This window comes from Nannobrachium achirus, assembly GCF_963921795.1.
Source record: "Nannobrachium achirus genome assembly, chromosome: 21".
Lineage (NCBI taxonomy): Eukaryota > Metazoa > Chordata > Actinopteri > Myctophiformes > Myctophidae > Nannobrachium > Nannobrachium achirus.
The window spans coordinates 38295912-38320914 of record NC_137828.1 but is presented as its reverse complement, the minus strand read 5'-3'; the positions used below and the strand labels follow the sequence as shown (position 1 = coordinate 38320914).

General features: G+C 43.3%; 1 protein-coding gene and 1 long non-coding RNA gene across 7 annotated transcripts in view; one reads left to right on the top strand and one right to left on the bottom strand.

Moving 5' to 3' along the window:
- Positions 1–25003, top strand: part of kiaa1217 (KIAA1217 ortholog) — a 182318-nt gene that overhangs the window by 119855 nt on the left and 37460 nt on the right. For all 6 annotated transcript variants that reach the window (XM_080752228.1, XM_080752225.1, XM_080752224.1 and 3 more), the window contains 3 exons: positions 1863–2064; positions 20254–20452; positions 23005–23098. In XM_080752228.1, the coding sequence (XP_080608354.1) occupies positions 1863–2064; positions 20254–20452; positions 23005–23098 (495 nt within the window). The remainder of the gene's footprint in view (positions 1–1862; positions 2065–20253; positions 20453–23004; positions 23099–25003) is intronic.
- On the bottom strand, positions 6678–10105 carry LOC308307095. Its single transcript, XR_013963208.1, has 3 exons — positions 9459–10105; positions 8536–8600; positions 6678–8441 (listed from the first exon to the last, which is right to left on the bottom strand). It is a non-coding gene; the product is annotated as an uncharacterized lncRNA (long non-coding RNA).

The following is a 25003-nucleotide window of genomic DNA, read 5'->3' as shown; positions in this document are numbered from 1 at the left end:
CCCCTTGGCCTGACTTAAGTTGACTTAAGCCCGTCACCAGACATTGAAGTTCAGATCGGTTCCAAAGTTATCAAACTGTACTATGAATTAAAATTCCTCTTCTTTTTTATATAGTTATGATAAAAAAATAATATCTTGATCCTTAATCAGTTGTTAATAGTCATAACACCAAAGGACGTTTCATGCGATTTAACTGTAGCAGAAAATGTCCCATGTCTGAATAAAATCATTTTGCACGCTTGATCATTTGGTGTAAGGTGTTCAAAAATCTATCTTTTTCTCATCTTGATGTCCAGTTAAAATAAACCATGTAGGGGGGCACGAGTGCGCAGTCGGTAGCGCTGTCACCTCACAGCTAGAAGGTTCGATTCCCGCTGGGGACGCTGTGGGCACTGGGAGCGTGTTCTCTCCTCCACATCATCAGTGCCCATACCCTAAGTGGGGTTGGCCATTCTGTGTGGAGTTTGCATGTTCTCCCTGTGTCTCCCAGGGTAGGTACCCTCACAAAAAACATGCAGGAATCCTGGTCTCTATACTGCCTCCACCTGGCGAGCTGGGCGCCTGATTGGAGGGGAAAGGAACTGGTTGGAATAACGTGTTCCTTCCACACGCTACATCCAGCCGGGGAATGTCTCCCCTGTCAGGTGAAAAGAAGCGGCTTGGACTCCTCATGCGTAGAAGGAAGCATGAAGTCAGTCCGTTGCTCTCCCCAGGTTGGCAGAGGGAGTGTAGCGCCCAGGATTACATTAGATAATTGGCACTGGGTGAAAAATGGGTTGCACAATCGTGGGATAATTCTTTTTATAATTAAAATAAACCATGTTCTGTATTATCAGAACAGAAATCTTCAGTCTTGTGCATCATGTTCATAGTTGAATGAACCTTGTCAGCAACCAATAGGTGTGCTCTCTTCAGCACCAAACAGAAAGCAGCAAACCAGCTAGATAAATAACAAAGGGAGAAAAGAGATGGCAAGGGGTGTATTATACTTGGCGATATGTACTTACATACATGCCTTTACAGAAGGATTGATCATGTGGCCAGCTACTTGATTGGCAGCTAGTTGCTTAGCATTGTGCCACAATACTGTAGTTCATAGAAACTGACACTTTTGACCCTGAATGTGAGAGACGGTGTCAGACTTAGATTTTAACCCATTGAAACCAAGAAGCATTTTGTGATTTTAGATTTTAGGTTAGCTATACTGTATATACAGCAACATATGTTTTTCAGAAAGCTCTTAGGATTTGGAACTTAGGCATTTGTAGATTGGCCTCAGGTCTTAATGGGTTAAAAGTCTTTTAAAAATTCTTCTAGTATAGGCATATGTCTTATATATCTTGCAAAGTACTTTAATCAGTTGGGTATCGAGTTTTGACTGATTTGACATTTCTTCTGTTCCTATCAAAATTGAATGAGGCCCCTGGGTTTATCAGTGGGCATATCAAATGTAAAAGTTAAATTAGAGCTCTTCTGATGCTTTTCTAACTTTCAACTCAGCGGTGTGGCGTGCCGTGCATGTTTGAACTAAGTGATGGTAGTAGACGTGTGAGCATGTTTTGGTAATAGCATACACAGTATTGATATTGCTTTTGCACATTTGCATGCCTGGAGTGTCTTGGCATAATGTGGGTGCTGTGGTGAAAAATGAACAGGGAGTCAGATATCATTATAATTGTGAGTTCTCAATAAATAGAAGAAATGCCTGTCTTGCATCCTGTATTTTGGAGTGCTGCTTTTTCCAATCAACATTGTGTGTCTTATGAATCCTGTATTTACACAGCATAATACTATACACACTACACAGTCGTGTGCCTACAGTACCATACAGTATGTTTATAAGTATCTCTCTCCCCCTCCAGAGCAGAAGCCCGAAGCACGGGCCCAGCCCCAGCCCCAGCCCCAGCGTCAGCGACCAGGTTGACCATCTCTCCCTGGCCTCCCTGGAGTCGCTGGACACCATGTCTGAGACCGACGCCCCCTCTGCCTTCACCCGCGGCAGTCGGGTCCGTGCCAGCCTGCCCGTGGTGCGATCCACCAACCAGACCAAGGACCGCTCACTAGGTATGCCAGAGAACACTTCAATTCACTTTCAATTCAATCAATAAGAAAATATATAATAACAGTTTACAGTTTAGGCATTTAGCAGACGCTTTTAATCCAAAGCGACTTACAATAAGCAGATAATACATCACTATAATAAACAAGATAACATGTCAGAACATCAACAACAATATAACAAATGCATATGAATATCAATCTAAAAAAAAACAAAACTATATAATCAGTAAAGAAAAAAAAAAGGATTCTAAAAAACCTAAAAACAAATGCTAACTAGCTTCCTGTATGGTCATTGAGTGTTTCAGTAGTGCTATGGGTTTAGGTGGAGTCTGAAAAGGTGAGTCTTCAGTCCACTGCGCAACCAGTGCGGGCCGCAACCGGGAGCCAGTGGAGTGAGCTGAGAAGGGGGGAGACATGTGAGAACTTAGGCTGGTTGAAGACCAGTCGTGCTGCGGCATTTTAACAAAGTTAAAGTTAAAGGGATAGTTCATCCACAAAATCATTTTCTTATTTCTATTGATTACTCAGCTCATGGAGACTTGAATTCATGGATATTTTTAGTTTTTGTCCCATTCCTAAGCCAATAATTTGATGATAATAATAAATACCCTCATCATGTATCCATCCAGTAGGCTTCCTAACAGATACACAGATTGAATAATTGATAGGAAATAAGTAGTTTTTTTGTGAACTACTCCTTTAAGTAAAGGGTATTGGAATGACAAATTCTGGTAAAATCTTGGAATGTTGACGATTTTAACGAAACCATTTTGTTGAATTGAACCCAAATCGACTAAGCTATTTATTCACTCACTTCAAGAAATTGCAAAGTTCTTATATGCCCTGGCCTTTAAGAATGCATGGATTCTGTAAGGTTGTATCCTTACTGCGCACTGTGCTGTGGCAGTAATTTAAATGTTCAATTTAAATTCTAATATAAATTTAAAGTTAACTGACCCCTTGAACTCCAGTAGATAACCTACCTGTGGCCCCCGCTGCCCACTGTGGGTGAGACCTCCTGGCCTCAGCAGCACGGCTTGAGAGCTCTGTATGAGAATAACTTTGTTTTAACAACACAATGCTGTGTTCTCTCACTGTGTTCTCCCCCGCCCCGTGACAGCTCAGGTCTTCCCACTCAGTCCATCCATTATTCCCTCCCTTTGCCTTTCTTCCTCATTCCCTCTCTCTCTCTCTCTCTCTCTCTCTCTCTCTCTCTCTCTCTCTCTCTCTCGCTGCCTCCATGGATTGAAGCTTAGTTTTAATTAGAATTCATTTCCTCTGTAGGGAGAGATTAGAGGATCCATCCACAGTGTGCCATCGTGTTATTGACAGGATTAGAAATGGGTTTTGTCTTATCAATGCATGTGGTGCTTCATTTGCATCCATATGCAGAAAACGGCTGTCGGTTGTGCAGAGGTAGCTTGCTGCTGCGTTATAGCGCAAGACAAGTCTGTGAGTGTCCCCTAACTAACTGTAGCTTATTCCCCTAAGACTTTGGGCGTAGATTCTTCAAGGTAGCTTAAATGTGTAAACAAAGTCTAGGGCGTTATCTTTTGCTGGATAATTGTCATGCTTTTCTTATTTGTCTGTGTGTCTTCCTGTTGAAGTGTCCAAATTGAAAATGAATGACGCCAAGGGGTGTCGTTTGTTTTCCGCGCTGGCCTCTGTGCCAACGGGGCCCCGTGGCTGCATGTGCTTGGGAGGGAGAAATGCAGAGCTCGAACATAAACACTTTCAAGAATACAGCATGCTTCACCGCATGCACACACGTGCACGCACACACCAACTACAGAATGTAGTGTGTGTGTGTGTGTGTGTGTGTGTGTGTGTGTGTGTGTGTGTGTGTGTGTGTGTGTGTGTGTGTGTGTGTGTGTGTGTGTGTGTGTGTGTGTGCGTGCCCGCACACATAAAGACACAAATCTGGAGAAAGCGTTAGGGCAGTGGGGGGGAGTAGTGTGTTCAAAGGGGAGGAGAAACATGGGGCACCACTTTACCCTAGTGTCCCTCCCACACACACACACACACACACACGCATACTTGTTTTTGCTACATCGTGGGACAATCAGACAACAGCGTCCCTCCTGGGGACCCCCCTTTCTAGACATGCTACAGCTCTGAAAAAAATCAGGCATGACCAGAAAAAAATCAGGAACAAGATTCTGACTTTAAATTATCAAAATTCAATACTTTTTCTCCCAGATCTGACTGGGTCGTCCCACGTGGGGACGTCAGATACAACCATCTTCGTGGGGACACCATAACACACTTTCAGATATGTCTTCCTGGGGACACCATAACACACTTTCAGATGTCTTCCTGGGGACACCATAACACACTTTCAGATGTCTTCCTGGGGACACCATAACACACTTTCAGATATGTCTTCCTGGGGACACCATAACACACTTTCAGATTAATGTCTTCCTGAGGACACCAGGGAGGCCAGGGAGCTGCGTTTTAGAGTTTGGAGATCATGTCACGAAGTTGGGCCACTGACAGAGAAAGCTGTCTTGCCCAGCTCTGTCTGAGTATGAGGAAGCTTGAGTCTAATAATTGATCATGGTCACTATTGGTTCAACCCCCATAAACAAGTACCAGAGTATCCAGATCAGTTATTCACCCTGACAGACTGCAGAGATAGACTGTGTTGGTCTTGGGACCGCCACAAAGCATGATGAAGGTCAGATCAAATCACTAACTTAGTCATGTGCCGCTGTATTAAAATGGCAACTTACTGACTCGTCGAGCAACACTGGACTGGACTGGACAAAAAGGTTTGTCCATTTCAGAATGAACTACCAGTAGAAAACTTGCTCAGTAAAGCACAGACCAGACAGAGAGTGAAGTTGTCAGTTTGCTTGTATCAAACAATCATTCATTCATGATTCATTATGGTACAGTACCCACAGACAAGTTAATGAGTTATACTTAGTAATGATTCAAGGTAGATATTTCTGCCATCAGGTTGAGGTTGAGACACTCAGCTACACTAGGAACATGCCTACAGGAAGAAATACAAAAAATGTGGGAAGACAGCACAAAAGACTTGTGTACTGTTGCGATAGAAGGCTAGAGAATGGATTACAACCACCCTATGGACTGCAAGCATTGTACACTGATAAAAATTTTAAATTGGTCCAATTGATTATCTTTCGGCAACCTGTTGCGAGTCGGTTTTCGAGTTGACTCAATTTTGAAGTTCAAAACATTGACAGAATGAAACACTCTTCGTTGACTTATTCGTTGACAGAACGAAAAACTCTTTGCTGGCTTAAAGTTCAGCCAATTGCAATTTAATTTTTTTACATTGAGTGAACGACATACTCTGTTGACTTATATTCAGCCAATTGAAACAAATTATTTATCGTCACTTGTGTAATATGTTCATTCAACTAGGACTGGTTATTTAGCCATTAAAACTATTTATTTTACATTAAGAAATAATTGAGACAATTTATATAAATTTACATTTATTTATATAAAATTATAAACATTTATATTTTTTGCATTTTCTGCATGTGCCAGTAACAATGTTCAATATCTTCACAATAATTAAACTAGGTAAACCATAAATTCAGTGCAGGTGTTTCTCAAGTCTCTGTGGTTCTCAAACATTTTCATTTGAGGATCCCAAATTAAAATTAAGCCATTACAAACTTACTTGTACAAAAATATAATCAACAAAGGCAGCAATAAATTGCACTGTAATTAACCTCAAAACAGCATGAATGCGTCAAACAAATAATAAGTACACCTTTGATTTCATGGTTTGGTTCCATGGCCTTGCCCCTTATGCAGAAACAGACATTTTAAAATGAACATCACTTTAAAATGTGTTTTGAAATGGTCAAATAAATCAAATGCCTTTGAAGTTTAGGCATTGGGGGTAAGGCAATATGCAACCTATAAAGCTCTCAGTATCTGAGACTCCAAACAGCACATCCATTACAAAAAATAAATAAAACAAGAGAAAATCCAAAAATAGCAGCTACAATCTCACTACGCGCAGCCTGTGACATGTTGTGAGCTTGTAGACTTTCTATTTTCTGGGAAGACATTTAGTTTAAACCTAAACAGGATGTCTAGAACTTTAAGTGTATAAGTATCATTGTATCTGTCCACTAAAACCATGTCCAGTTCTTCATATTTTTGGTTTACAGGTACCACCATTTATTTTTCAAAATTTACAAAAATATTGAGCTTTTATTTTAAGTAATCAAATTCCAACTGTATGTAGACCGGCACAGACGAGTGATGATACTCTAAGGACTGCAGTTTTTTGCTTTGGGAAGATGATCCAAATGTTATGACCGCTCAGGTAAATCAACGCCAAACAAACCTAGACCTGAGACATTCAGTCATTCAGTTCAATGTCGATGTCTGAGATTCATTTTCAAAACATCAGGTCCAAAACATTGTCTCCTCCAATACTGAGAAAATTTGGTTCTCAGTGTCTGAACGCGTGCTGAAGATTTTCCAGCATCCAGATCAGGGCCGGCTGAAGGATGAAATGACTAAGGGGGCTTTTGAAAATTGTGAGGGGGCAAGTTAACCCCCCCCCCCCCCCCGCCCCCCCGCCCGCCCGGTGCGCATGAGTCGGGCTCATGCCAGCTACCATCAGCATCATGCCAGTCATTCATATGAACAACTCCTCTGCTGTGTACCCACTAAACTATACCAAACTGTCTGTAATCCATGCCTGGTGTTTCACTGTTTACTGAACATTATAGTTAATTTGGTTAACAACACAATAGCTGATATAAATAATAAAACGGAGTGCCATTAAATAGCATTTAAGTGTACAATCTGCCAACTGTGAGTAATGTATTCAATCAATCAATCAGCTATATAATATGCAATGTGTTCACTTTCTCTCACTGAGAGAGTTGCAACATTTATTTTCTGTGAGGGAAACAAGTGAACACTGAACAGGTCTATGAAAACAAGCCCAAAAGACCCTTTAGCTCTATTACATCAGCTAGTTTCAGAATTAATCTTGAAAGCAATGCCAAATAAGCAACTACACAGGAAAACAAAATCAAAGTCTCTTATAATAAGCAAACCTGGCAACAAGACAGGAAAACAAGACCAAAGTCGCTTATAATAAAAAACATATATATATCTATCTTTTTTTTTTTTTCTAAAGATATACTGTACCGGTAGGTCTACCAGAGATCGTGCTAGTATTTTAAACTGCTGGTCAGCGTGACCTGGCACGATTACAATCTACCAGACATCTAATAAAAAGACCTTTCATAGATATCTGTATGCATTAATGACAACCAGGTCCGTATAAAAGCAGCCTTACACAACCATAAGCATTATGTTTTGGATTGAACTGTCTGAACATAATGCATATAGGCTATACTCAAATGTTAGGACCAACTTGCACAAATACTGTATATTAATTACTGTACCCACATTACCATTTGCGCATTGGCGTGACATGTTAAGGTAATACATTAGGATAGGTACTCACAAGTTATATTGTGGATACAAGCAGTGGATGCTGTCCCAGCGTCTGGTTTAATAGGACAGGAGAGCCTTTTGGGGAAGTTGACATAATTGCTCCTCATATATATATTCCATTCAAGGTAACGTTTAACGTGTCCAGCTGTCCACCGTGTTTCATCTGACTGGATGCGACAGACCAGTGTTGCGTCCATGTTTGTTGTTGTCATCTTAAAATGAGCGTGCATTGTTGTCAATTAGTGGTTGAACAACTTGCCAACTTTACTCACAAGTGCCCTCTCGTTTGAAAGGGTCTGTGATGTATTCTAACTAATAACAACTTGTTTTGACAGTCCATCCATTTATAGTACATATACTGTACAAATAAACCGCGCGCCTGGGTGCACCGAACGCTGTGCAGCGTCACACAGTGTGATAGAGGGGGGTTCCATTGAGGGGGGCTTCCGATGGACGGTCAATTGCATTGACCATCATTTGGACTGAGATTTACCGGCAGTCGGAGTCCCCCCTGGCCACAGGAACTAGGCAGCACCAGCGCGTTAGCGAAAGGGGGCTCCAATGTGAGAGGGGGTTTCTGATGGACGCATTGACCGTCATTTAGAATATAAACTGAGGGGGCCTAACTTGCAACTCGGGGGGCAAAGCCCCCTGAGGCCCCCCCATGGAGCCGGGCCCGATCCAGATACAGGAACAGCTTTGCACAGTCTCAAAGAAGTACTTCCAACCTGGAGGATATTCTGTGGAGAGCATTATGGACAAACACAGCGAAGGCACTTCGAACATCTGGATGGCCGGCGACGACCACTTCATCCTCCAGCTTTCAGCAGAGTCTGGGCCTCCTTGAAACGCCACGATCTCCAGGATACCCATACGGACGCCACTGGTGTGCCTGTCCACATAGTCTCTCTCTAGATTGGAGCACATAAAAAAATGAACATTAAGAAATATCCCCTAATGACAATGAGAGATGTGTTTTTCTTGATGCCTGAAATGTTGATTTACCTTGATCATTTTCGCAAACTGCAGACGTGTGAGCGCCACCGTCTGTGCCTGGCTCGAACTGTGGTCTACATAAAAAGAACACAAGTTAAAGATTAGGAACATAGGACATGTATGTCAGCGAGCATGCTTTACTTGTGCCACAACAAATTTCCATTGAGATTTCCAAAACTTTATATTAGTGGCATGTTATATGGTCTACCTGCACAGCCTTTGTGATCCGATCTACCTTTTGGGCACCCCTGCACTATACTGTATACCGATATCTGATATTTTGAGTCCAGCCTTACTAGGTTAGCACCTTTACTATAAGTTTCAGGGGCAGCGTAATGCATCCGTGTGTGTCCGTGGCATGGGTTAGCGCAGTGCTTCTCAAAGTGGATTTCAGGGACTCTAGGGTAGGGGTCTTCAACCTTTTCAGTCCAAGTTCCCCTGAGAGAGAGATGAAGCAGGGACCCCCAGATTCCATATAGTTTCATCGTTTGACAGCACCCAGATTCCATATAGTTTCATCGTTTGACAGCACAATCATCAGTGTATTTTGGATTCATGTCAATTTGTGTTATCAGATATTTAACCACTTGAACCGTCAATACTTAATAAACTTGACCTTTCACGCTGTATTTAGTGTGCTCCTTTTCCCCTCTACACCAAACCTCTTTGCCGAAAATAGCCGATCTACAAGCTTGTAGGTCTGCTATTTTTGGCTAAAGTTCTCTGAATATGAACATTAGAGTTCAAGTGGTTACTAGGTTCTAGAGAGACCCTGGAATTTCTTTATGGGAGTCTAAATTGACCCTTACATGTCTGTAACTTTGACAGTGTACAAATATGTGTACGCTGTCAAAGTTAAGGGGAGACCTTCAAATTTCAAAGTTTAGAGTACCACTGTGTTCGTGCGTGCATGTGTGTGCGAGACATCACACCTGGGTTGGGCACGGTGAGGAGCACGGTGGTCCTCCTCCACCACCTCCGTCAGCTGGAGGCTGATGTCCAGCGTGTCCGTGCAGTTCACCCTGCCCCGCTGGGTGTAGTCCTCGCCCACCAGGCCCCCGTCCACCACCCGGCACAGCCCTGGCTGCTGTCATCTCCGCCACCGCCGCCTCCCCAGGGCCAGCCGAGGTCTAGCTTCTCCATGGTGACCTGGTAGACGGTGCCGTTGTGCTCGTGGTTACAACTGATGGTCGCTCGGCCTGGCCACCAGCTCTGTGTCGGCCTCGATCAGCTCCGACGCCGGGGTTTCTGCGGTGTCAACCGCTGGTGCCTCGTCCGTACACACAGATGAGGAGAAAGAGGGAGATAACAAGATGCATTAAAATCTTAAAGGTTTTGAGTTGGAATTCAGAGTTGGATCAAAGATCTAGAACAAAGTTAGGGCTGGCCATCTTCCTGATTGTGGAGACGTGTGGTTGATCACAGACTACTTCCTTTTGTCTGAGGGAGAAGGTAGAAGGAAATATTGTACATTCTACTCCAATACATTTGTGAGACAGCTTTAATTATTTGACAATGGCCAAGTTAACATGCTGCATACTAATTGATGCTTTAGTATTAACCTCACAATGTCATAATATATAAATATTAACATAGCTTATACATACCGTCTAAGAGTCCTCGCAGTGACCAGAGAAACAGGTATTCCAAGGCAGATAGATTACTACGGTGGGAGAATCTGGCATGACCTATTAGAGTAAAAAGAATGACAATAGCACACATCGCTGAATTAATGACATTTTCATTACATCCCATCACTAAACAGCAGTGGAGGAAATATTGTACTTTCTACTCAGCTACAACAGTTAACATGCAGCTTTAGTTAGCTGCAAATTGCAACTCTAGATTGTTTTAATATCTTGAATCTAGTTGCAACATACTATTGGCAGCCCATGAATCCAAACAGAATAGTGGCTTCCTGCATTATGTGCAATTAGAAACATGCAGTGCATGTGGTATGCAGGACCATTGATTTCCCACTTCAAACTCCCAACACTTCAGAAAAAAAGAAGAAGAAAATCACCTGCATGGAATTTCTTGACAGAAATTAACTCATAACATCTCTACAAAGGATTTTACCAAACAAACACTGTAGATAGAGAATAATTCAATGATAATTCAAGCTTTCTATAGCCTATTGCTGAAATGTTGGTGAGTTTAATGTTGTTTATTACAATCAGACTTTTCTGTTTGGATGTATGGGCTGTTCAATGGTTGATGTTGCAACAGTCTAAACAGCTAGAGCAGCTTTCATGTCAAGACCCCCAAATTAGCCCACGGACCCCCATTTGAAAAGATGCCATGATTTTCATGGCTCTAGCAGTGCTTCTCAGCCATTTTGATTTCAAGGACCCCCAGTTTAAATTGCACTAGGCTACGGACCCCCATTTAATGGAATTTCTATACCAGACCCCAACATGTATTGTAAAATCAACATTTATTTAACTCAGTGTACAAAATGGAACTCATAAGGGTCCATTTGGTTCCATTTCTACCCTCTCAGAGGTAAATAAGGGTCCATCTCTACACTCAGTTTCATACGATAGCTTTAAGGGTCCATTTGGTTACATTTGTACACAGTTACATACCCATAAGGGTCCATTTGATTACATTTGTATGCTTTGAGTTACAGACCCAAGTAGTGAAAACAGCCGATCTACAAGCTCACAACGCGGCACCGAGTGCCGCGCTGCGAGCTTGTAGATCTGCTATTTTTGAAAAATCGTGAAAATTAGAATTTTGACCCGATTCTATAAGTGTCTTTTGAAACCTTCTAAGGTTTTTTGAAAAACCTGTGTTTCTATGTCAGCCATCGTCAAAGAAAAGGTCCTTTTCACTTCACCTGGAGCTCAGTTAAGCCCGTATCATAGTCGGGTCCGCGGTGGAAGGCTTTACACCGCGGTGTAGTCTTTTCAAGTCTTTTTGAGTCATGAAACTACAACGTTACATCATTCCTCACGGTGGAGAGCTTTACACCGTGAGTCCCAACACATCTCTCTGTTTTTACTATCAGACAGACAGGCTCTACACCCCGTTCACTGATTGGTCAATCTAGACTAGTCAGTCACGGTGAATAGGACTCCACCGTGGCGTACTATGATGGCCTGCACTTATTTTCTGACTTGAGGTGGAAAGCTTTCCACCTCAAATTTGCGGTGGATAGCTCTCCACCGTACACTCTGATACAGGCTTTAGTCGGTTCTTGAGAGACTACCATGTCAGTGGTTCTCTAACCTTTTCATGTCAAGGACCCCCAAACTGATATTTATTTGGCCACGGACCCCCGTCTCAAAATATGTAGTTCCAGGGACCACCCAGAGGCAAATTTTGAGTTACAAACGTTTGCTTTGAAAATACATATATTCAAAGATTAGCACACATTTTCACGACTTTTCCAAAAATAGCAGATCTACAAGCTTGCAGCGCGGCACCGAGTGCCGCGCTGTGAGCTTGTATATCTGCTATTTTTCACTGGTTAAAGCATTCAATAACTCTAGGCCTGAATGGGTTAAACAGGGGTCTTCAAAGTTTTCAGGCCAGGGACCCCTTCGCTCTGAGAGAGATGAAGCAAGCTCACAAGAACTATATAAAAGAGAAAAGATCAATTATGTTTAGATCAAATAGGCTAGCAAAAATAATAGATCTACAACCACATAACACATTGTACAAATGGAACCAAATGAACCCTAAGTCTCATGATGAGAGGTTAAATGTACTCAGAGTAGGGGAGACATTGGAATTCTAAAGTTTGTGAAACACTGCCTTAACAGAGCCCAACACAGCGTGAAGATACCAGGTTTGATTTACCAGTAGGCATTCTCTCTGTCTGTCTGTCTGTCTGTCTGTCTGTCTGTCTGCTTGGTTCCATGTGTACAATACACTGTCAGAGTTAAGGAGTCAAGGACCTTCAAATTTGACAGCTTGAGAAACACTAATCTATAATAACCTTTGGCACATGTCATGTACCACTGGTGCTACTTGGGCCCCCCCTAGTGGTTTATTTATTGATTAATTGAAGAATCTATTGGAAGGAAAAGGAAGTTTCATGACAATACTGTTCACTGGTACAAGGTCAAGAGAACCACTGCACTAGACCGTTTCAGAAAGGCCTATCTTGTTTTATTAATCCTTATCTTTTTCAACAACCTGGTATTAAAAGAGCATAAAGAAATATCTTGTGTATGTCCTCCTTATTAGGATTATAAAGATCTGTGCTAATATGTCTGCATATGAAACTAAGTGTCAAATTATGTGACAACAATGCATCTCAGGCTTTTTTATGGAGTACATTCAAAGATTTGCACACATTTTCACGACTTTTCCAAAAATAGCAGATCTACAAGCTCACAGCGTGGCACTGAGTGCCGCGCTGCGAGCTTGTAGATCTGCTATTTTTGAAAAATCGTGAAAATTAGAATTTTGACCCGATTCTATAAGTGTCTTTTGAAACCTTCTAAGGTTTTTTGAAAAACCTATGTTTCTATGTCAGCAATCTGGCCAGTCATTGTCAAAGAAAAGGTCCTTTTCACTTCACTGGAGCTCAGTTAGTCTGTTCTTGAGAGACTACTATGTCAGTGGTTCTCATAATACCCCCAAAATGATATTTATTTGACCACGGACCCCCATCTCAAAATATCTAGTTCCAGGGACCACCCAGAAGCAATATTTGAGTTACAAATGTTCGCTTTGAAAATAAATATATTCAAAGATTTGCACACATTTTCACGAAAAATCAAAAATAGCAGATCTACAAGCTCACAGCGCTGCACTCGGTGCCACGCTGTGAGCTTGTATATCTGCTATTTTTCTTCTGCTATTATATTTAAAGCATAAAATATTGCGTCATATTGTGTTCAGGCCTAAATGGGTTAACTGAAAACCAATGTCAATTATATCAGCAATCTGTCAATTGCATAGTAATCATGTATTAAAGCTATTCAAAATGGATAGAATCTTGATTTATTTTTTAACATAAATGTAAAAAATTAAAATACATTTTTAATCTTTTTTTTTTTTTTTTTTTTTTTCACGGACCCCCTGCAGTACCTCCGCGGACCCCCTAGGGATCGCGGACCCCCTGTTGAAGACCCCTGGCCTAACTATCAAACACTATCAATCATCCTAGCCTTGACACCAGACTCCATTTATTCAACCCCAAATTCATGCTAATTACAAAGCTGGCAGGACAAGTCACCCCACGAAGTAGCAAAAACAAACACACACACACAACATTGCAAAACACACCACAGCCCAGTTTTAGTGTGAGTTCTCCACACATCCAGCTGCTTACTGCCCATCCCCGTCTCAGCTAATCAATGAAATCAGATTCAGCTGGTGTCAATGAGCGAGTGCGCTGCGCTGCACTGCACTCGCCAGTGCAGTGGCGTCAGTTCAGCAAAAGCTAAGGTATGGCAACATGACTGTTGTCTGGTCTTTTACGTGAAGGCACGCATGCAACACACCAGTCATGTTGCCAAACTATTAGCTACATGCACGATGGATTTATTTTAAGAAGTACATTTCCCCCTGTAATCAAGGTATGGTACCATACCCATGTGTGCCTCTGTAGCCTACTGCTCTGTGCCTCAATGATCGCATGATGTCGCATCCATCAGCTATGCTCTCTGTCTTGCAGTGTTGCAGATAGACAGGACATTCTTTCCGACTTTATATTATATATAGATTAACATCACTGTGTTACAAACAAATATACCAAATCGTTTGAAAGATTACCTTATGCTGTGTAGACTCTTCTCCTGCCTTCCTCCATGAGACTACTTCCTTGTTGTGGAAATGCACTGCTGAATGCTGCGCGTAGATTGGCTAAAGTGGCACGTGATAGGCAGCACGCCATATGATTGGCTATAGGAGTGTGAAAGCAGCGCTAACACACTGATCTGCAGTTGCATTGGTTTGGTCAATGGGGGGAGGTAGAGGGAGATTCAGTAAACACTCCTTAAACACTCTTTTCATGTTTTTCTATCTTTGTGGGGACTTTTCTAAAAAACCGTGTGGAGCTCAACAGGCATGTCAGCAATGCTTACTCTCGATTTAAACGATAAACGGTGTGGGGACACGATTTTGGGTCCCCACACCGTTTTGGGTCCCCTGTAGGTGACTGTGTTGTCAGATGCCTGTCCCCACGAAGTAGCAAAAACAAACACACACACACACACACACACACACACACACACACACACACACACACACACACTTTGAAACTTTAGTTTTGTCCCCACGGACATCTGGAGTGCGCTAGTATCCTGCGCTCTTGCCGTGGAAGCAGTGTGGTCTTTTCTCAGGACGTGTTATAGGGCTCAAGAGGAAAGCAGGGAATGCTTAATCCCTTCATGTGAGTATTGGTTTTATACGCTACGACATGGCCACATTGCATGCTATTACATTTCAAAGCACGCATTGTGTGGTTGTAATACAGTATTACTTCATGACTTTGATTCAACGGTTAACAATGCGTGGAAACAAAAGGAGAGGTTTGCCGTCATTGTGCCTTGTTGTACTTGTGTGGCCCGTTGGGAGACTTTGTGGCTCTGTCGTAAAGCCCAAAGTGTCTCTGCAGTGCAGTGTGGTGTCCATTTGGTCGGAAACACTGGACCATTTGGTTCTAATTCAGAGGGAAGTCAGACAATCAGCACGACCTGAATCCATAATAGAGGTTAGTCAGCCAACATTGTTTGGCGCCAGCCCAGTCAGTGGTGCTGGTGCTGGGATGATTTGAAGGAATCTGAATTGCCATTATGCATGTGTGATGGGCAAAGCTTAGTCATCAAATACAGCCACGGCTTTTACATTATGTGCTAACATCTGGAGGAAAGAACTGGCTAACTGTTAGCATAACAGCTCACTGGGGAAAGACAAAGTTAGTCTGCAAATGGACACTTTGAAAAGTTATTACAAGGAAACCCAGACAGACCAGAGGGTGCTATGGATGGACTCAGCAAATTTTATTTCCTGGATTTGCTCTCTCTCTGTCTCTGTCTCTCTCTGTCTCTGTCTCTCTTTGTCTCTCTCTCTCTCTCTCTCTCTCTCTCTCTCTCCCCCCTCTCTCTCTCTCTCTCTGTCTATGCGTGTGTTGCGGAACATGTAGGATCTTGTATAATATTTCACCAACATCTGGTTGCTTTTACTGGCTCAGTCCTTTTATGGGGTTACACCAAGTAAAACCAAACCCCCTTTTCTTTAAGGCAGTTACAAGTAGACGTACTGTAGAAGAGAGAGACATTGAAATTACGTATTGGCAAATCTGTCTCAAAATCAATTTGAGCAGTTAGTTGTCATACAATTCAATCAGATAAGTAAGCAAACGTTCAAATCTTTAAATGGCATTTTTTTTTTAAATTTAAAACAACATTGCACTTTTGTATGTTATATACCGTAGTAACACCATGCAGCTTAACCTAGACAAATCTGTCAAGATAAAAACACACCAACGTGTACTGTACTGTATGTTTGCCACATAGCCCAGGCCGGGGTGTGTATATACAGTAGTAGCAGTGTGCGGGGCGTGCCCACATGTATTTTGAGGGAGAGACATCTGTTTTGCTGAAGCGCAGTGCAGAAGCCCCACCCAGAGTTCGAGAGTTCTGACTTTGGTTTCTTTGATGTACAACTCCACCCAGGGCCACGCCGCCCTGCCCTGTACCCAGGGGCGTCACACCAAATTCTGGGCCCTGGGTACAAGGATTCACTGCGGGCCCCCCATGAATGTTAACTATTGAAAAATAGCAGATATACAAGCTCACAGCGCGGCACCGAGTGCCGCGCTGCAAGCTTGTAGATCTGCTATTTTTGAAAAATCGTGAAAACGTGTGCAAGAAACGTATGTTTCTGTCAGTGGTGCTCAAACGTATGTGAAGGACCCCCAAGATGATATGTATTTGGCCACAGCTAGACCCCCATCTCAAAATATTTAGTTCCAGGGACCCCTCCCCGGAAGCAAAATTTGAGTTACAAATGTTTGCTTAAAAAATACATATTCAAAGATTTGCGCACATTTTTACGACTTTTCAAAAATAGCAGATCTAGCTGTGAGCTTGTATATCTGCTATTTTTCAATAGCTAAAGTTACTAGGGCCCCTCCACCTTGGGCCCTGGTAACTCAGTCCCACCTTCCTACCCCTTGTGACGCCCCTGCCTATACCTCTACCCTCCTTCCATCCACTCCCAGCTCACTGTCTTCCTCTCTCTCTCTCTCTCTCTCTCTCTCTGAACGCAACACCATCTTTTCTTTCAAACCCATGCCGTTCTGAAGCACGCTTTAGAGACAAGCAAGGCTTAATCTCGTTATTTCGGTTTATGGCAGTGGTTCTCAAAGTGGGGTGAGTGTGGGGAGACTGGGGACCCCCAAGGGTCCTTGAGGGGGATCCCCTGCAAAAATAAGTTAATATAGCATCAGAATCTTGAAAGAGGTGGTGCCATAGTTTGTACTTTCAAGTCAAAAGTCCCAACTAAAATACACTGATATAATGACATAATATCATCCCCTCCCCTTTTACCACACAACAACACTGTGAGTGTGGCTAACTTCAGCTGGGTTACCACCCACTAGACAACCAGGCATACTTAATGAACAGGTGGGTGTGGCCACACAAAAACATAATTTTAACATAATACCTGATGATTATGTTGTAGGGCCCTAGGGGGGGAAATATCACGACACCCCATCTTGAAAAATTCAAATATGAACAATTTAGAATATTTTTCTCCTATTGAACTGCTTACATACTGTATTTTTCTGTTTTCCACATTTGCTTGTGTTTCTTTCCATCTGTGAAGCACTTTGTAAACTTGTTTTTGAAAAGTGCTTCACTTATAACTTATTATTACCAGTAAGAATCCCTAATCGGGAGATAAGCGACCGTCAGGTCACATGTATACACAAAGAAGCCTGTAAGTGCCATTGGAACAGATCCATGTTGATGACATGGCCGGAGGCATACTGTGTACCACTTTGTGTGATTTTAGGGCATTTTATGTGCGCTGCAGTGGCGGGGGTCCTCCACTAGCAAGCACTTTTGCATGCGTTGTGGAGCACCAGGAGTGGGTGGTCCAAGGGAATTCACTTTGAGCCGGCAAGGAGTGTGTGTGCAAAGTTTGGCATGGGCAACGGAGTTACGGACTTTTTAGCGGGCTGCAGTGGCGGGTGTCCACTGGTAGGTGGCGCTCTACGCAGGGCAGTGTCCGCTGCGGCCAGACGGACGCGTGGGTACCGGCCCCGGCTGTCCCGGCCGCTCCTAGCCCGAGTTACGGCATTTTATATGCGTTGCAGTGGCGGGGGTCCGCCACTAAGGGGCGCAACCACTTTTGCATCTGTTCTGGAGCACCAAGAGTGGGTGGTCCCCGGGAATTCCCTGTGAGCAGCACCATTGGGGTGGTAATTTGGTCATTTTTGCACGTTTTGGCACGTCACCAGGGGGTCCCTGGGGGTCCCTGGAGGTTGTGTTTTGGCAGGCAAGGAGTGTGTGTGCAAAGTTTGGCCTGGCTAGGGGCAACGGTGGCAGAGATATGAGTAGGGCAAAAGTGTGACGTGACGTGACAGAGAGACAGACTGACTGACAGCTGGTGGAGGTTTTGATAGTAACTGCGACCTGACAGTCGCAATAATCCGGGGTCCTTGACACGAAAATGTTTGAGAACCATTGTTTCATCCCATTAAAACAGAGTAAGCATCTGTGTCATTTTAGATTTTTGCATTGGCTATTCAACAATAGCAGATGTACAAGCTCACAGCGAGTCACTTCGTGCCGTGCCGCGAGCTTGCACATCCGATATTTTTGAAAGAGTACAAACTACTGCAGGGGTATTCAACTAGATTAGTTGTCGGGGGCCACAAGACTGTGACAAAAGAAATGAACAAAAATGTTCATGGTTAAGCATTTCACCGTTTATTGTTCGCATATTAGGCCTTGCTTCATACTGCATTCATGCATTTTGATGTTTTCTGTGCCAGTCCTTTATAGAGCACAGACTTAGATTTAGATTTTAAGAAAAGAGGAAGTAGATACAGTATTTCAGTATGTTCTACCTGGGTAATTGGCATGGAAGCATCTTTGCGGGAAGAGTATTTGAGGCAGGCTGGCAAGGTGAAGTGTTTACATGTTCATATGAATAGAAGGCCTTTGCTTTTATTTTGAGTACCCGACTGAAAAGAAGATGTGTTTTTTTTTTTTTGTTCAAGGTTTTTTTTATTATTTTTACAACTTGTATATATGAATTCACAAAAACTTACAAAAGATGATGTATTTTACCCCCCCCACCCCCCCAAAGTTCCCGCTCCGAAAGAGCCACAACCCTGGTGTCTTGTACCCTTATCAAAAGAAAAGAAAAGAGAATAATAATCATAATGATAATAAGAAAAAACAAGGTCAATAGGGAACAAGATGTGTTTGAAGTTAATGATGATGGAGGAGAGGGAAGAGTCACAATCCAGGTGAATTATTTTTTTGGGGCAAATGGACAGCATCCACTCAAGACCCGGAAATGGTTTCAAATGGATGGATGAACTGCACTCAGAACTCATCTGTTGAGCTCTTGTATGTTGCCTAGCTCCATAGTGAAACAAATAATTGCTGTAATGATTATAATTACATCTAACGATGCTTCTCCTCCATTCACGTTTGGTGAATGTAGCCTTGGCCAGGAAAATTTGATGTCTTCAGGTGGTAACCATCGATCATAAGGTGTTTCGAACCGCAAACCACAACACCCTCCTGATGGCCGGTTCGGCAGTGGTGGCCAAATCACTGCCCATCTCCTCCTCCTGACCAAGGCTAAACTCTCACACACACACACACACACACACACACACACACACACACACACACACACACACACACACACACAGTATAGCTGCTCAGATTCACCGCTCCACTTCGAACCGAGGTTTGATTTTTTCCCAACAAGAGGCTTCTCTGGGGAGGTATTGGGTGGGTCCCTCCTGAGGTCTTGAGGTGACACAGGTGCATAGAGTTCTCCAGTACTGTGGGGTTATTCCTGCCTGGAGTTCTCCTTCGTCTCACCAACTCACCAACCAAGTTGTGCGCTGCACCTGTGACCCCTCTTCTCCACACTTGGTCCTGGCTTGATGTATTTTTACCTTTGTACAACCAACCATCCAATACTAATTTGTTACATTTATTTTTACATTGGAATAGGGAATATTCTCCAGGTGCCACAAGAAAGCTCCACTGGGGCCGCATTTGGCCCGCAGGCCGCCAGTTGAATATCACTGAACTACTGACTTAGAACAGTGGTTCTCAACCTGTGGGTCAGGACCCCAAGGGGGGGGTCCACAAATGATTTTGGGGGGTCCAATGTTTTCTCACTCAACAATAAAAAAACAACATAAAGTTTAAGTTTATAGAGGGTATCTGCACATTTCTAAAGTGACAATTTAAGGACGTTTTAATACCTCTAAAATGACAATTAAACAAACTGTCAAATATTAGAGGCAGAAATTGTGAAAATAGCCGATCTACATGAGCATGTAGATCTGCTATTGTCACAATGGAACCGTGGTAGACAAAATGTAATGCCTCAACTCCAAGTGCTTGTCAGGGTGGTGGTGGGTCCCCAGTTCAAATATGATTACTTTGGGGGTCGCAGCCTGAAAAGGTTGAGAACCACTGACTTAGAAGACATCTGTAGAATGGGCCTCATGTCTTGATGGGTTGTCTTATCCCCCCTCTCTCCTCCTCTCTGTGCGTATAGGTGTTCTGTACCTGCAGTACGGTGACGAGACCAAGCAGATCCGCATGCCCAACGAGATCACCAGCGGCGACACGGTCAGAGCGCTGTTCGTCGGTGCCTTCCCGCAGCAGCTCACCATGAAGATGCTGGAGTCGCCCAGCGTGGCCGTCTACGTCAAAGACGACATGAGGAACATGTACTACGAGCTCACCGACGTGAGGTAAGAGCATAGACCGATGTAGAGATGAACGGACAGCGGTACGCCCGCGGACTCTACAGACTGTAAACGAAGCCTGTTTCGCAGCGATTTCAACATCCCGTCCTGAAATGCACCACGGAAATAAATGCTGTTGGTTGGGAGCTTGTCGATCAAGCTAGCCACGCCCCTCCTACAGCATGCCCTACTTTATCATCAATTTTAAAATAAATGGGACCATAATTTAACAAAAGCATATCATGGTGATTGAAAGAAGACTTTAAACTAGTAAATAGAAGCATAAAGTATTAATGACAATGTTTATTAAGGTAATATAATCAAGTGTAAAGTTCGGCAAAAAACCATCCACTAGAATAGAGAGTTATTGTTTCTGACATCAGCAGTGGGGAAACAGAGAAACTAGTGGCCATTCATATGAACTGTCACTCAAGTTACAAGTTGGATGCCAGCCCCTTGGGTAAGAGGCACAGCAAAGCGTGTATGAGCCCTGGGTTCTTATCCAGATGGCTACATGACACATAGTCTCTCCACTGTCGGCTCACACAATTTTCCAATGATTGAAAATGTAACCGTATGTACAACGGAAGCGCTGAAATGGGAGTAAAGCGGTTGCCCCTCCCCACTTCCATTTCGTCTCTCCAGTCACGTACTGTACATTTGTCCTACAGTAAATCATAATTTGTCTTAATTAAATGACATGGCTTGCAGCTTAGCAGTAAGTTCACAGCTTTCAGGAGGCGTAGTTCCAGAAACTATGTGGCATTCAGAGATTGTGTGGAGTAGTGGTCTGGCTTGAGAGACTACAGTACATGTCAGACAGAGAGTGACCGTGACAGACAGACAGGGATAAAATACCGGGGAACAAGGAAGTGCACTTTTCCCAGTCGCTGCTTGATAGGTCATCCAAGGTTCATCCTCCCAACATATTGTTAACTCCCCTCCCAAGAACCTCTCGTGCTACAGTACAAAGCAGCCTTCCTCTTTCCCCTCCCAAGGTCCTTCCTGCCTTAGCTCTCTCTGCACAGGAGGTGACATAGGCCAGGAAAGGTCTGCTTCTCCCTTTTCCTCCATGCTGTTCATCATAGGGTAAAAGTCCTTTGGAAGTGGAGAGCTAAGCATGTAATTTGTGTATAGGTTTTATCAAAACAAACAGCACAGGCCTCTTACCTTGTTCTCAGATTGACTGTGTCAGCATGTGTCACAAAGTCGCCATCGTCTATAATGGACCGTAGATTCCCTACACATTAGCTGCAGCCAGCATACTATAGACATTTCTAGACAAATCTAAAGAGCCTCCCTTGCTTTTAGTTCTGCTTGAGGATGCCCCATGGTTTATGTAAATTTTGTCTTTCCAATACATGCATTTAAATGTTATCTTGCTGCAGTATTTGTCTTTAAATGCTTTCTTTCTTTCTTTATTTTTTAGTTAGTTTTCATCTGTTTACTGTGAGTTTCTTGATTTTATATAACTATCACGTGGTTGCTGCTCATCCTTGATTGAACAGCACTTTGGGTCAGCTGCTGTTGTTTTTTAAATGTGCTATATAAATAAAGATGACGTGGCGTGACTTGACTTATGACGTGACTTACAGTATGAACGTTGCTTAGTTACTTACATCGTTTTGAGGAAGTGGACTGCTGAAGAATGACAGCTTATCTGAAAGCGACCCATAGTTCACCTATTTGATACAACCAAAAACGTTCTGCTAACATTTTAGGTGAGAAGTGCTCCACGCAGTTGCTCAATATTTGTTAATTTCACATTTCTAATGATGACTAGTTTAATATTTGGCAAGTGTCCCTGCATTATTTGTGTTACACCTACAGTATGAATAAACAAAGTGCAGACAGTCCATGTCTATCTCTGGTGGTGTGGAAGTACAATGACAGCTACAGTGTACAATGGCACGATGAAAGCAAACACACGCACACGCAAGCACACGCAGACAAACACACACACACACACACACACACACACACACACGCACGTGTGCAAACACATTTATTATCCACAAGATCTTTCCTTGTTCCTCACTCATTATGCTTTTCTTTTTCTTTTTAATGTTTTTCTTTTATTATGATAATGAAGACAAAGATGATGACTATTATTACAAGATAGCGTAGCTAAAATATATGAAGCCATTTCCCTATTTACTTTTAGAAAAATCCTAAGTAACTGTTTACCGTCTCGCTCATATCTATCCGGTGTTCTTGCCCTGTGTACTTTGTGACTAATTCTACATTTTTATCAGGGCTGTAAAAGCCGTCCCGTGACTGCTGTAGGCCGGCACAGGAGGGAACGCCAACACAATCCGAGAAAAAGAAAAGCGATGGCATTACAGGATATCATTATTATGTTCTTCCACGTCTGAGTCCCAGTCCAGAGACACAATGTCGTCGTACAACAGGAGATGGTCGTCATATGAGCCGCCCATGTCGGACTACAAGCCCCTGGCCGGACTGCTTGCGAGGGCCAGGCTCAGGCACGACAGGCCACTGTCCGACGGGGATGCCTGGGCAGCCTTCTTACCTCTGCACGTCTCTTCCCCTTACAGGAACATCACGGACCACTCCTGCCTGAAGGTGTACCACAAAGACCCCGCGCAGGCCTTCAGCCACGGGCCCAGGCCCAGCAACGGCGACGCCAGAGTGAGTATTTTATTTACTGAAGTGTAGCTGATACGATAGAGCAGTGTTCCTCAAACTTTCACATTTCAAGGTCTCACCTTAACTCTGACAGTGTACAGATGGAACCAATTTGGTTCCATTTGAACCATGAAGTTATAGACTTGTATGGGTCAATTTAGACCCCCCTAAAGGAACCCACAGAGTCCCCGGAATCCACTTTGAGAACCAGTGCAATAGAGTAAGCTAATAGACCTGATAGTGGTGAGGAACCTAATATGTTTCTGCGTGATATAACTTTCTGATTCTTAACCGCATTCTATGAGGACAAGGTGGCATAGGGACATTGGTCTAAGAATAGTGGCTCGGCGCTGAGTCAGTGCACAAATTCTGACCACACTGTATATAATCACAGTGCCACTGGCTCCATTCCTGGCTCGGGACCTGTGTTGCACTTTGCTACTCCTTTCTGTGCTTTGCTATTCAAATTAAGCTCAAATAACATAAAACACTATAAATTATATTTGTACATAATAATACAATTAAATTAAAACAGTACCTTTGGTGATGCAGCAGTTTATTGACATAGTGACAGTGGTGTATGAGTTGCAGCTGGTGTAGTCCAAGGTGACATCTCCTGTTTGTGACATGAATAGGGACGGTTTGAGAGGCCCGGCCTCCAGTCCTCCTCTCCTCCTCCTTGTATCCTGTCCACGTCTGACTGAAGGAATGCCCCCTGCCTCTTCCAAATCTATTTAGAGCGGGTCTTCCATTGTTCTGCCAGCCCGATTTCAGGGGCCTGCGACTGGGCTGCGCATGTACGCTCTGGTGCAGATTTTGTTGGGGCAACAATTGGGCCCATTTTGCAGGACCTTTTCATGTGCACTCCTTTAATCTCGCTCTCTCTCTCTCCCTCACTCCCCCTCTCTCTTCCTCTGATACCTCAATACCATGTTAATGTCCTGCTGATGTAATGAAATCTGTACAGCATTGCAGCATTATTGTAATTCTTTGAGATGAGAAAAGAGTTATAAGCCAGTTGTCGTGTAATGTTAAGTGGGAGTTGAAAGTCAAATAATAATAGTTGGTGACAGACCAACTTGGGAACGGATGCCTCTAAGGGCATTAATTTACAGTAACAGTGTGAGTGAGTCAGGATGAACATTTTCTATTAATTTACACCTCTATCTTTAGAACAGGTGTTGTGAGGCAAGGTGTTGTCAGTGAATTTCTTGTGGATGAAACGAATAATACAAAAAGTTTGACTTTCGGGGGCACGGTGGCGCAGTGGTTAGCGCTTCGCCTCACAGCTAGAAGGTCCTGTTTTCGAATCCCGCCGGGGGACGCTGTGGGTGCTGGGGGCGTGTTTCTCCCTCCGCGTCATCAGTGCCCACACCCGAGGTGGGGTCAGCGATAGGGCCTTTCTGTGTGGAGTTTGCATGTTCTCCCCGTGTCTACTAGGGCCTTTCTGTGTGGAGTTTGCATGTTCTCCCCGTGTCTACTAGGGTTGATACCCTCACAAAAACATGCAGTAATCCTGGTCTCAATAATGCCTCCCCCTGGCCAGCCGGGGCGTTTGATGGAGGGGAAAGGAACTGGTTGGAATAACGTGTAACTTCCACGTGCTATGTCCATCCCGGGGAAATCCCCCCTGTCTGGTGAAAAGAAACAACTTGGACTACTCATGTATTGAAGGAAGCATGATGTCAGTCCGTTGTCTCCCCAGGTGCGGCATAGGGAGAGCAGAGCCCAGGATTACATAGGCAATTGGCACTGGGTGAAAATGGGTTGCAAAATCGTGGGATAAAAATGATAAAAAAGTAAAAAAATAAAATAAAAAAGTTTGACTTTCAAAAGAAGCCGCACGATCCTCAAATGAGGGCTGACTTACTTTATTGATGCTGTGATATGCACAACGCGTTTCGCTTG